Source organism: Oncorhynchus mykiss, chromosome 31 (assembly GCF_013265735.2).
Source record: "Oncorhynchus mykiss isolate Arlee chromosome 31, USDA_OmykA_1.1, whole genome shotgun sequence".
Classification (NCBI taxonomy): domain Eukaryota; kingdom Metazoa; phylum Chordata; class Actinopteri; order Salmoniformes; family Salmonidae; genus Oncorhynchus; species Oncorhynchus mykiss.
This window is the reverse complement of record NC_050571.1, coordinates 25664475-25678182: the sequence shown is the minus strand read 5'-3', so window position 1 is coordinate 25678182 and position 13708 is coordinate 25664475. Positions and strand designations below refer to the sequence as shown.

General features: G+C 45.8%; 1 protein-coding gene across 4 annotated transcripts; it reads right to left on the bottom strand.

The window, feature by feature from the left end:
• Positions 1-7427: 7427 nt before the first annotated feature.
• Positions 7428-12453, bottom strand: LOC110504848 (zinc finger protein 629). Of its 4 annotated transcripts, none has more exons than XM_021583704.2 (6): positions 12106-12453; positions 11416-11854; positions 11188-11312; positions 10863-11007; positions 9550-10330; positions 7428-7769 (listed from the first exon to the last, which is right to left on the bottom strand). In XM_021583704.2, exons 2-6 carry the CDS (start codon positions 11717-11719, stop codon positions 7634-7636), a joined length of 1491 nt encoding a protein of 496 aa, XP_021439379.2. In that variant the 5' UTR covers positions 11720-11854; positions 12106-12453; the 3' UTR covers positions 7428-7633. The 4 variants fall into 4 exon arrangements, with proteins under 4 accessions (XP_021439379.2, XP_021439380.2, XP_036826111.1 ...); XM_021583705.2 differs by having other exon boundaries at positions 10863-10983; XM_036970216.1 differs by having other exon boundaries at positions 11416-11750.
• Between the last annotated feature and the right edge of the window lie 1255 nt (positions 12454-13708).

Here is a 13708-nt window from a genome sequence, read left to right as displayed (position 1 = left end):
GCCTTTCAAGGGAGTTTTTCCTAGCCGCTGTGCTTCTACCTCTGCATTGCTTGCTGTTTGGGGTTTTAGGCTGGGTTTCTGTTCAGCACTTTGTGACATCAACTGATGTAAGAAGGTCTTTATAAATACATTTGAGTCTTGCCATCCCACTTAAACATCTTAATATCCCTGAGCAATATCTATCATCTCAAACACACACTTTTTTATATATCCTTCTCCTTTTACATCCAGCTCGATCTTCATCCACCCCACCGCAGTATGTCCTTCAAGGGCTGCCATCCCTGACCCTGACCGTAGACGAGAGGGTTAGACCTCGGGCTTGCCCACAGACTGTGCCTGTTGCCTTGGCGATGCTGGAACACAGCCACTAGGTTGGACCCAAGGCACAGAGCACACCTCAATAGTCTGATGTGGTTTCTCCTCCCCTTCATCTGCACTGATCTGTAAAGGCAGAGGAGGTGACAACAACATGGTGGGACTATGTCTGCCGGGCATTCACTTCCATCGCTCCAGTTGGTTCACGTCAGTACAGATTAAGGAAACAAGACAAGGAGAGGAAGACATTTTAGACTATTGAGATGCAGCCATGGTGTCCCAAACTACAGGGAACATCCTCCCTAAGGGATAGACTGGTAAGGGGGGATGGACGGATCAGAGGAAGAGCCAGTGAACAGACTGATGTTGTTGGAACCAGTCCAGACAGCACTGCCAAAGTGCAACCCTCAACTGAGACATAAACCTCAAAATGAATCCCCGGTTTTAATAAACAAATAAAATATATGGGATGATTTGATGATAAACTGTGTTTGTATGATTCACTGAGGATTCATTAGAATCTCAGATCACAAAAAGCATTATTCATAGACAGTCTACAGGTTGAATGTCCCTCGACAAATTAATTTCCTCACATAAAGCATACGCCATGATAATGGTTCAGCATTTGGTTTCCCAAATGTTTTAAATAATCAACGCTTGATGAGTTTGGGAAACGAAGTGCTAGACTGTTATCATGGCGTGGCTGCAGTGGAGCAGGTTGAGAGCTTCAAGTTCCTTGGAGTCCAAGCACACCAAGACAGTCGTGAAGAGGATATGACAAAACCTATTCCCCCTCAGGAGACTGAAAAGATTTGGCATAGGTCCTCAGATCCTCAAAAGGTTCTACAGCTGCACCATTGAGAGCATCCTGACTGGTTGCATCACTGCTTGGTATGGCAACTGCTCGACCTCCGACCGCAAGGCACTACAGAGGGTAGTGCAAATGGCCCAGTACATCACTGGGGCCAAGCTTCCTGCCATCCAGAACCTCTATAGCAGGCGGCGTCAGAGGGAGGCCCTAAAAATTGTCAAAGACTCCAGCCACTCTAGTCATAGACTGTTCTCTCTGCTACCACACCTAATCAAATGGCTACACAGGCTATTTGCATTGCCCCCTCCCCCTCTCTTTTACACCATTGCTACTCTCTGTTGTTATCATCTATGCATAGTCACTTTAATGACTCTACCTTCATGTAAATATTACCTCAACTAACCAGTGCCACTGCACATTGACTCTGTACCAGTACAGAATCAATAGTCTCACTATCGTTATTTTACAGCTGTTCTTTAATTACTTGTTACTTTTATTTCTTATTCTTATCCGTATTTTTTTTAAATGCATTGTTGGTTAGGGGCTCTTAAGTAAGCATTTCACTGTACAACTACACCTGTTGTATTCGATGCATGTGACTAATACAATTTGATTTGATTTGAAACCCTGGTCGAGCAATATCTTTTATCTTGATCATCAAACGGTTGAATCAGAGAGCCTGATGCTGTGGGTAAAGTTGTAAGTGACCCAGTGCTCTTCCCTCATCCAATCCCCACTCCAGAACACTCTGCTCCACTCAGCCACAGAGTTGCCTAGCAACCCACAGAGCCACTCAGAATACACATGTAATGATGGGGCGGTGAGTCGAAGCAGGTGCAGGTGAAACGTTTTAATAAAACAACAAAACCAAGAACACGACACTAACATAAGGCAGGACACTGATACACAAGAACAATACCAACTGGTGAGTGAACCTGGGGAAGTGACATATAAAGGGGAGGAAATGATTAAGCTAGTGGAGTCCAGGTGTGAATCACATGCGTGTAATGATGAGTGCCAGGTGTCAGTAATGATGTATCCCAGGACTGGTGGTTAGTACTCTGGCCATGTCTTACGCCAGAGGGGAGGCGCAGGAGCAGACGTGTCAACACAGGAACTTCAGAGCGCTAGGATAATGAATCCCCACTCTATCCCGGCATTCCTCTTCCCAACCGGAAGCACATTCACTGTAATTATATCTCCATCCACGTTTTTCACAAAGGATAATATGCTACACACCAGTGCATGGTCTCACCTCCTCCATGCACACTGGGTTGATGTGGGTTATAAAGTTATAAATCACATAGATAAATCCACAGTTGTGTGAGGACAGTGTTAGAATGCTCTGGTATTTAGAATGCTGTACGATAAAAGATGGTTCTGAATCATGTCGTCAAAATCAATATTTCAACAGACACAAAATGGCTGACGAGACAGACGCCAGTGATGAACTGTTTTTTTTAAATATATTTTTTGTATTTTTCCCCAATTCTGATCTTGTCTCGTCGCTGCAACTCCCCAACGGGCTTGGGAAAGTAGAAGGTCGAGTCAAGCGTCCTCCTAAACATGACCCGCCAAACCACACTTCTTAACACCCACCCGCTTAAACCAGAAGCCAGCCGCACCAATGTGTCGGAAGAAACACAGTTCAACTGAGGTCAGCCTGCAGAGGCCCGGCCCGCCACAAGGAGTCGCTAGAGCGCGATGAGCCAAGTAAAGCCCCGCCGGTCAAACCCTCCCCTAACCCGGGCGACGCTGGGTCAAACCCTCCCCTAACCCGGACGACGCTGGGTCAAACCCTCCCCTAACCCGGATGACGCTGGGTCAAACCCTCCCCTAACCCGGATGACGCTGGGCCAAACCCTCCCCTAACCCGGACGACGCTGGGTCAAACCCTCCCCTAACCCGGATGACACTGGGCCAAACCCTCCCCTAACCCGGATGTCACTGGGCCAAACCCTCCCCTAACCCGGACGACACTGGGCCAAACCCTCCCCTAACCCGGATGACACTGGGTCAAACCCTCCCCTAACCCGGACGACGCTGGGCCAATTTTTCACCGCCCGACCAGACTCCAATTTGCGGTCAGTTGTAATACAGCCCGGATCGAACCCGGGTCTGTAGTGACGCCTCTAGCGCTGCACTGCCTTAGACCGCTGTGCCAATTTGGAGGCCAGTGATGAAAGTTTTAAACCAGAGTCCGCTAACACCATTAGCACATGTAGTTCTTCAGTACAGTCTGGTAGATTAATAAACAGGCTTCCTTCAGCTACAGACAGCACTGTAATCCCCTAAAGGCAGGATTCAGTACAATCAGTAGTGGCAACCTAAATGAAAACATGGCCCCTGGGGACCAGACAGTAGAGCAGATTACGAGCAGCCTTGGGCAACAAACCTCTAACTGTTGGCAGTCTGTCTCGCTCTCCGACACACACGGGATGTATGTACAGTACACATCTGAGGGGTGATCATTCCATTGACTCCATAACCCCCTACAGAGTTATTTTATTACATATTTTAGGGGGGAAATTTTGGGCAGGGGAGAGGCAGCAGAATAGTGTTCTGGAGAATTGAACAAGTAGCCCGAGGCAGAGAAGACACCAAGTGTAACAACATATATAAAAACAGTTATAGTTGGATCAGAAATAGAGATGGGTAACTGGGTACATAGTCAGTTAGTGTAACTGCACAATACAAGGCCATTCCCACACACTGAAGTTAATCGATGCCGAAAACCACACCATTTAATGTAGGTCATGAAAATGTCTGACAATATTTAGGTGACACAGCCACGGCATGTGCCTGCGTAACTGTTCATTTGTTTCCTTTCCCTGGGGGCAAAGCTGCTTATGTTTTCAGGGGCTGAAATGGGATTACATACACCACACCAAAATATACACACCAACAAAAATACACTGTGTACAAAACATTGAATAAGCAGTAATATAACTTATGGGTGAAATTGTGAAGAGACATTGTATACACAGAGTGAACAAAACAATAAGGACACCTGCTCTTTCCATGACAGACTGACTAGGTGAAAGCTATGATCCCTTATTGATGTTACTTCAATCAGTGTAGATGAAGGGAAGGAAACAGGTTAGAAAATGATTTTTAAGCCTTGAGACAATTGAGACATGGATTGTGTATGTGTGCCATTCAGAGGGTGAATGGTCAAGACAAAATATTTAAGCGCCTTTGAAAAGGGTATGGTAGTAGATGCCAGGCGCACCGGCTTGAGTGTGTCAAGAACTGCAATGCTGCTGGATTTGTCACGCTCAACAGTTCACTGTGTGTATCAAGGATGGTCCACCACCCAAAGGACATCCAGTCAACTGCGGGAAGCATTGGAGTCAACATGGGCCAGCATCCCTGTGGAACACTGTTGATGCCTTGTAGTCCATGCCCAATGAATTGAGGCTGTTCTGAGGACAAAAGTGGGTGCAACTCAATATTAGGAAGGTGTTCCTAATGTTTTCTACACTCGATGTATATACATAGCAAAATATATCAACAGAAAACACAGCAAAACCTCTATATGCACAGAGCAAAGCTATAACACCACTCTCTCTAGCCCCCACACAAACAAACATGAATGACAAGATCAACCTCCTCCTCAATACACACACAAAACCCAGTGACCTAACGCACACCCGGTGTACACCACTCTCTCTAGCCCCCACACAGTGCGTGCACACACACACACAGTGATTCCTCTCCCTCTGTGCTCTCTGTGAGGGCTGAGAGGTGTTATTACACTAAAGCCCTGGGTCTGTAATGGAACAGTTCAACCCCACAGACCTTGGGGGAGGGGAGAGGTCAGAGAATGTAATGTTTCAATGAACAAATCATGGCCTCAGTAGCATGAGGAAATCGACCCACCCAGAAAGCTACTCCGTATTCAGGTGGGTGTGTATGTGTGTGAGTGAGAGAAATAGAGGGATAAAGAGACAGAAGACAAAGCGAGAAAGAGATACTAATCAAGAATACCTGTTCACAGTATACATTTTAGTCATTTGCAGACACTTATCCAGAGCGACTTACAAATTAGCGCATTAATCTTAAGATAGCTAGGTGGGACAACCACATATTACAGTCATAGTAAGTACATTTTCATTTAAATCAGAAAAGTCAAAGCTCGTAAGGGGGGAAAAGTCAAGTGCGAGTGTTAGCCCCTGGAATGGCATGGGGGGTGGGGGGGGGGGGTGCTGTGGGACATGCATACGGACGGAGCAGCAAGAGGAACAGTCCCTCACTACCTTCCGGCTACGTTCAAACCCTACACCCCAGCACTCCGTTTTGAAACCTCTGGTATCTTGGGCCTCCCATCCCTACGGGAGGGCAGCTCCCGCTCAGCCCAGTCCAAACTCTTCTCTGTCCTGGCACCCCAATGGTGGAACCATCTTGTCCGTAAGCTAGGACAGCAGAGTCCCTGGTGGTATTCCCAAAAACATCTGAAACCCTACCTCTTCAAAGACTTATGTTAAATAATCCCACAGCAACCCCCCCTTCTCAACCCAAACCCCCCGCGTACTAGCAGTGACTTTGCTGATAGCTTCTTTGAGGAAAAATGTACCTACTATGACTGTGATATGTGGTCGTCCCACCTAACAATCTTAAAATAAATGCACTTGTGATGGTGAGGTCTTGGAGCAGGCAGGTCTTCCCCTGGAGAAAGAGCAATTCTGTCTTGTCAAGGTTGAGCTTGAGGTGGTGGACCAATGTCCAAGCTGAGATATCTGCCAGGCACGCAGAAATGTATGTGCAGAGACTGAGACGCCCAGCCCTGAGAGGCTGGAGAGGAGGATCTGATGGTTCACTGTGTCAAAGGCAGCAGATAGATCTAGGAGGATGAAACAGAGGAGAGAGAGTCAGCTTTGGGGGTGCTGAGAGCTTCCGTGACAAAGAGAAGAGCAGTATGGGTTGAGTGACCCGTCTTGAAGCCTGACTGGTTAGGGTCAAGAAGATCATTCTGCGATAGTAAGAGAGTTGGTCAGAGACAGCGCGCTCAAGTGTTTGGGAAAGAAAAGAAAGGGATTTGTTTGTTTTGACGTCAGAGTAGTCAAGTGTTCATTTCTCGAGGAGGGGAGTGACTTGGGCCATTTTGTAGTCAGATGGGATTGCCTGTCTTGTGTGTGGGAGGGGACTGGGAAAGGGTGAGGTCAAGTGTATTGCCTGTCTTGTGTGTGGGAGGGGACTGGGAAAGGATGAGGTCAAGTGTATTACCTGTCTTGTGTGTGGGAGGGGACTGGGAAAGGGTGAGGTCAAGTGTATTACCTGTCTTGTGTGTGGGAGGGGACTGGGAAAGGGTGAGGTCAAAAGAGGCAAGGAGGGGAAAGAGAGTTGGAAAGAAATCAAGAGCAGCGAGCCATTGTCAGGAAATGAGCCTATCAAGGTGTCAAGCTCATTGAGGAACTCTTAGGACACCTGGTGGGCAATGGATGTCAACAATCCTAAGCTTGAGTGGACAAGTGAGTGACAGCAGGGAATTCAAATGAGGAGACAGGTGAGAGGAAGAAAGGAGAAAATCTCCAGTTAGGAGAAATTAGTAGCCCTGTGCCACCACAACGACCAGATGCTCTCAGACTATGAGAGAAAACGTAGTCAGATGAAGAGAGAGCAGCTGGAGTAGCAGTGTTCTCTGGGGTGAGGTGATCAATGTCTCTATCAGGAAAGGGCCTGAAGGGATGAACTCCGCATTCTTGATCGCAAATTGTCAGTTCCAATCGCTGCCAGAGACCAGCAATTCCATATGGGTTGTGTGTGCAGGGTACACTAAATTAGAAGGGTTGCAGCCAAGGGGTGGGGAGTGTCTGTAAAGCCTACTGGGAGAGGAGTGAACAGGTATAGAAAACGCATACATAGTTGCCAAAGCTACAAAAAAGCTCAATTTGATCTGAAACTTACTAGGTAAGATACTCAAGTGAGAGAGTGGTGTGGAGCCTTCCTCGAACAGGTCGGCAGAACAGTCTGACATAACCTGAGGGAACAGGGGAAAAGGACTTCTCTCTGTTAAAGCAGAGAATGTGACTTGCAAGGCCAATAATGCTTCACACACACTAGACGTAAAACGTGCTGACGAGGCCGACGTCTTCAACCAGCCTACTATACTGTCAGTGCATGTCTTCTATGCATTATAAGGGAGAACACAGCAGTAAGACTGCTCTCTGGTGGCAATCAATGGTACTGCACTCCCCCCCAAAAAGTACAGTACCTTCTAAAATCTTGTTCCTGCTTTTCCTTACCTTATGGACCAAAGAAAGCATATTCAGAAATAAGATACTGTATCATCATTGCAAGATCGACTGTGAATACATCTGGTTTTATTTTGGTTAATTACTTTATATGAACACTACACGTGGAGGATGACTAACGACACAAAATAGGGAATGTTATGCTAATCGTATCATTCATAATCAATCAGTTTGCACGTTTGTCACTTTTGCTAACATACACAACCATGTAGAGTAAAGGGTAAAAGCACAGTCTCTCAGTATAAAAACACTACTAACAATATAACAACCCTTTAAATGATGCAACACTTAGAAATGCCTTCTCTTCCTTCCGCAGGGAGCGCTGCTTTCCTTTCTCGCTCTCACCATTTCCTGTCTTCATCATTGTCTCTTGACAGGTGGAGTCATTCCTATGGGACATGAGTTTAAAATGCAGACAGATGTGCAGGTAGGCCTAATTCATAGAAGACAACATGCTAAATACAGGGCATTAGGAAAGTATTCAGATCCCTTTCCTTTCCCCCACATGTTGTTACGTTACAGCCTTATTCTAAAACGGACTAAATGAATTGTTTTCCTAATTTGGAAAGGCACACATCTGTCTATATAAGGTCCCACAGTTGACAGTGCATGTCAGAGCAAAAACCAAGCCATGAGGTTGAATGAATTGTCTGTAGAACTCCAAGACAGGATTGTGTCAAGGTAGAGATCTGGGGGGGGGGGGGGTGGAGGGTACCAAAAAATGTCTTCTGCATTGAAGGTCCCCAAGAACATAGTGGCCTCCATAATTCTTAAATGTAAAAATTATGGAACCACCAAGACTCTTCCTAGAGCTGGACGCCTGGCCAAACTGAGAAAGAACCCGATGGTCACTCTGGCAGAGCTCCAGAGTTCCTTTGTGGAGATGGTTGTCCTTCTGGAAGGTTCTCCCATCTCTGCAACACTCCACCAATCAGGCCGTTATGGTAGAGCGACCAGACAGAAGCCACTCCTGAGTAAAAAAGGCACGACAGCCTGTTTGGAGTTTGCCAAAAGGCACCTAAAGGACTCTCAGACAATGAGAAATAAGATTCTTTGTTTTGCTGAAACCAAGATTGAACTTTTTGGCCAGAATGCCAAGCATCACATCTGGAGGAAACCTTGCACCATCCCTACGGTGAAGCATGGTGGTGGCAGCATCATGCTGTGGGGATACTTTTCAGCGGCAGGGAATGGGAGACCAGTCAAGGGAAAGATGAACAGAGCAAAGTACAGAGAGATGCTTGATGAAAACCTGCTACAAAGCGCTCAGCCTCAGACTGGGATGAAGGTTCACCTTCCAACAGGACAACGACCCAAAGCACACAGCCAAGACAATGCAGTAGTGGCTTTGGGACGGGTCTCTGAATGTCCTAGCCAGAGCTCAGACTTCAACCCAATAGAACATCTCTAGAGACGCTCCCCATCCAACCTGACAGAGCTTGAGAGAATCTACAAAGAATTAGAACAACTCTCCAAATACTGGTGTGTCAAGCTTGTAGTGTCATACCCAATAAGACCCGAAGCTGTAATCACTGCCAAAGGTGTTTAAACAATGTAATGAGTAAAGGGTCTGCATCCTACTGCTGGCTTGCTTCTGAAGCAAAGCGGCGTTGGTCCTGGTCAGTGCCTAGATGGGAGACCAGATGCTGCTGGAAGTGGTGTTGGAGGGACAGTAGGAGGCACTATTTCCTTTGGTCTAAAAAAATATCCCAATGCCCCAGGGTAGTGATTGGGGACATTGCCCTGTGTCGGGTGCCGTCTTTCAGATGGGATGTTGCACTTATTGTAAAAGTAGAGGTGTTAACCCCGGTGTCTTGGCTAAATTCCCAATCTGGCCCTCATACCATCACAGTCACCTAATCATCCCCAGCTTACAATTGGCTCATTCATCCCCCCTCCTCTCACCTGTAACTATTCCCCAGGTTTATTTTTTATACATATGCAAAATATTCTAAAAACCTGTTTTTGCTTATTCATTATGGGGTATTGAGTGTAGATTGAGAAAAATAACAATTTAATCAATTTTAGAATAAGGCTATAACATAATAAAATGTGGAAAAAGTCAAGGGGTCTGAATATTTTCCAAATGCACTGCAAGAACACTCATTTTCCATTTTAAAATGTTTCTCCCATTAGCTCCTACTGAATGTGACCCTGTTGACCCTTTACCCAGTAGAGGGGAGAGTGTTGCCATCCTGGTCATACTCATCCTCATGGTATGGCAGGCCCTGGTGTACCCTCTGGTAGTGCACCCTCAGGTTGCCCCTGTGGGCGAACCTCTTGCCACACTCCTGGCAGACAAAGGGTCTCTTCCCCAGGTGGACGTCTCTCTGGTGGGCCCGGAGGTTCCCGCTGCGGGCAAAACGCTTTCCACACTGGGTGCAGCCAAACGGTCTTTCCCCTGTGTGGACGCGGGTATGCACCGTGAGCTCTGACGGAGTCAGGAAGCTCTTGTCGCATACCAAGCAGGGGTACATCCTCACCCCTGTGTGGCGCAGCAGGTGCCTGCGCTGGTGGGACGGGTAGCTGAAGCTCTTGCCGCAGTACGGGCAAGTGTAGGGTCTCGCCCCGCCCAGTGTGTGTGCGTGACCTTGTGCGTGTTTCTGAGTATGTGCGTTGGGGTGTGGTCTGACTGGATCCTTGGCAGCCAATGACCAGCGGTTCTGATGAACTAGGCCCCTCCCTCTGTCGTCTCTTGGTCTCAAGCCTCTCTGGGATTGGTTGGTTTGGTCCTGTGACTGCCGGGGCTCTCTCTGCTCTAGTACCTGGTCTGGGCTCTGGTCCAGGAAGCTTGGATCCTGAAGCTCTAGAGGAACCCCACTGGCCCAGGGGTCAAGCCCAGGAGACCTGTGGTCGGGTCTGGGAGAGAAATGTCCAACCCGGGGGCCATGGAAGAAGGAGGTGGAGCTCTGGCTCTGAAGAGGTCTGGGGTCTCCCTCCCAATGGGATACTACCAAGAGATAGGAACAACATCATGAAGGGGGCTCGATATACTCATTCCAACAATTCCACAAGTATAAAATACAATACAGAATGAAAAGACAAGGTTTATTTGCTCTAAAATCGCAGCGTATAGTTGCGATAGTTGTGGGCCAAAATGCTTGATTTTGCTTGCGGCAATTCTGACATTTTGGATGTCAATTTGCAATGATTTTGTCAGGAAAATTCGCTGACGGGGGGAAAAGTTTGTTGATGGTTTGATTGAACAATTGTATGGAGTAAAAGTGCAGTGACTGGTTAAGATTGAAAGCCCTCTTTTTGTACTGAGGTGATTGGACAGTTTTATGTGGTAATGTTAATATTGATTTTGGCTGTTTTATGCAATAATAGTGTGGTGATTGGAAAATTTGCAAGCCTTAGCATAATACGCAAGGAATTGTTGATTCACCCCAAAAAATAATCTATTGCAGAATCGCTAAATCCTGGAGCGACTGTAAAACACAAACATGTAGATTGATTGGTTAAGGATTACACTTCCTTACACTTTGCCTTGGTCCCTGTTGTGTCAGACAAGGGTTCTCCCAGCCTCTGACCTCCAGCAGAAGAGCTCCTCCCTGGCCCTTGGCCCTCCCCCTCCACAGGGGCAGGGTGGGGCTCCTCGAACTGTGGAAGAGGGCAATGTTTAAGCTAAAGGGAGAGAATAAAACATTAATGTGGGGGCCAGCGTCACAGCTGTGTTAACAGCCTTTGAATAAATTAACCATTGAAAACTCAAAGCACCATGACTATCTTTGTGACATAGAATAAAACAGTAATTAAATAGAGAAAGACAGACATTCTTATTGTGTTAGAGAATGACTGACTGACCTCTTCTTTGATGGAGGACCCCTCCAGCTCAGTTCTCTCCTTTTTCATCCTGTGGGACTTCTTACATCCGCTGTCCTGGACCAGTGGAGGGGTCTCAGAGGCCGCATCCGAATCCCAGCTTGAACCTGAACAAACGGTGCAGGACAGAAAACCAGACAGTAGTTTAGGGGTGTTTTCAACCAAAATGTTCCTAAGATCATTTTCAGATGAGACATCCGGTTTTCTTACCAGCTCTTGGTTCAGACTGCTGCCCTGGGCTGCCATCTCCTCCTGTTTTTCTCACTGGTCCTTCTACCACATCCAGTAGGCCATCTCCTTCTTCTTCCTCTCCTTCCTTCTTCAGCCTCCTCTCTGCCCGCTCCAGCCTCCCCCTCAGGCCTGTGATCTCCTCTCCTCTCTGTGTCAGCTCCTCCTGCTGCTCACACAGACTGCTCTCAAAGATTTTTGCGATCTCACACACCGCTGCCGCCAGCAGGGAGTCCATGACGGTGGCCAGCTGGGCGTGAAACGTGTTCCTTACAGACTCCAGCATTGTGGCGACGGTGGTGTCCTTACCCCCTGCTCTGGGGGCAACAGGGGTAGATAGGGTGGAGGGTTACACCGAGTCCCAAGGAGAGGAGCACTTCTTTGCTGTCAATCAGGTGGGGTGGTGAAGAGGAGGATGTCACTATGGTAGAAGATGATACAGTAATTTATAAAGATGTGACCCTCTATCTGACATACAGCAATGTTGGAGTCAACCTGGCTACATCTGTCTCCTATACAGTCCACCAGTTATCTGGATCTGAGCCAGTCTGTGAAGCATAACTAGCTACAAAGCCAAGTAGCCAACGCCACACCCCTCCAGAATCACTGCTCGTTAGCTGGCTAAACCACTAATATCCAGTCTACATGCTGTTAACAACAGATGAGACTTACCTTAAAACAAACACTGAAGACTGTGACGAGTGCAGCCAGGCAAATCAAGATAGCTAGACAGCTGAACAAGGGTAGCTCTGGATGGCAGACTCAGTTAACGTTATCTAGCTAGCTGGTTAACAAAGACGCAAGAAACCTGGAAGAGCAATTACTGTATGTAGCTACAGTACTTGCTTTATTGGTCGAGTCATTTGAAATTCGAGTAGATAACTCAAACTCTCAGATTTTGGGATTTTTCAATTGACTAAAATGGCTAGCGAAATCTATGGAAGCGAGCCATGTTGATTCTCCATCTCGCGATAATGAGACGTTCTTCTCTACGGGATTTGCAATTCCCAGCCGGATAGATGGAGTGACCGCAAAAGGGAAATGAGTGAGATCTAAAGCTTTTTTATTTATTTTATTTTATTAACAACAAATCAATACAGGAAGTACATGTGGGAACACAAGTATATATAAATAATATACAAAGGACAATTGGGCTAGGAGGTACAATATCATATTACACAAGGACCTTAAGGGACATACATATACTTACAATTCGAACAGCTTTCTTGTTAGTAGAGTATTTAATTGTCTTTAAATATAATTACATTTATTTTTGTAAGGTAAGAAAATGTGGTGTTTTGATTGTAAATTTACATTTGTGAATATGAAATTTGGCCAAAAGAATAATGAAATTAATTACATAAAATTGTTTCAGCTTATTTCTATTTTAGGTAAAGAATCCAAGCAGTACATCTCTCCACAATAGTGTAAAATCTTCATAAATGCGTTCAATTATAAATCTACTGATGTCTTGCCACAGTTTCCATTATTGAATACAATGCCAAAAAAGATGCAACACCGTTTCTGGGTGGTCATTGCAAAAGGTACAATTTCAGTTTATGTTTTCCTTAAACTTCTTCATATAGTCATTGGCAGGATAATATTTATATATTTTTTTAAAGGAAACTTCCTTAATTTTGTTAACAAGTAGGGATGTGTGTGGCAACATCCAAACTTTTTTCCAACAGATATTATCAATAAATCCATTCCAATAAGGCATGACATAAGGTATAGATAGATACAACATCCTGCTGAAACAAGGATCGTAATCGCTCTGTTGTTGAATGGACCAAAAGAGAAACAAATCCTTCCTACTGATGAGTCAACAGGGTCAACAGAAGGTAGGCTCTGAGGGTCAGGTCTTGACACGTTCCTGAATAATAGAGCAACACCTGAGGGAATGGCATCTAAAACAATTGCAAAATCTTTAGGTGTTACAGGGACCTTGTAAAGTGATAAGAATTCCTCATAACTGAGTAAAAAACCCTCTGCATTTACCAGTTGGCTCACCAATAGGATATTATTTCAGAACCAATATTCTAAAAGAAAATAGGTACTTTTATACAATATATCCCAATTATTCCATATATAATATCTGCGTGGAGAATAATGTATAAGCATCATTTAGGACCATGACAAGAAAACCTGCTGATGAAAAGCAGAAAGTTTCACTGGACCATTGTCAATATTATAATGGCAAACCAACATGATGGCCTCCAGAAGTAGAGAAGACATGATGACGAATAAAATTCCCCATAGAAGTGGGTCTTCTTAG

Coding starts and splice junctions, on each gene's coding strand:
- LOC110504848 (XM_021583704.2), bottom strand. CDS start 11,719: ATGCTGGAGTCTGTAAGGAACACGTTTCACGCCCAGCTGGCCACCGTC. Junction 11,008..11,187: donor GGTCCTCCATCAAAGAAGAG/GTCAGTCAGTCA, acceptor CTCTCCCTTTAG/CTTAAACATTGCCCTCTTCC. Junction 7,770..9,549: donor AACACTCTCCCCTCTACTGG/GTAAAGGGTCAA, acceptor CATGTCCCATAG/GAATGACTCCACCTGTCAAG.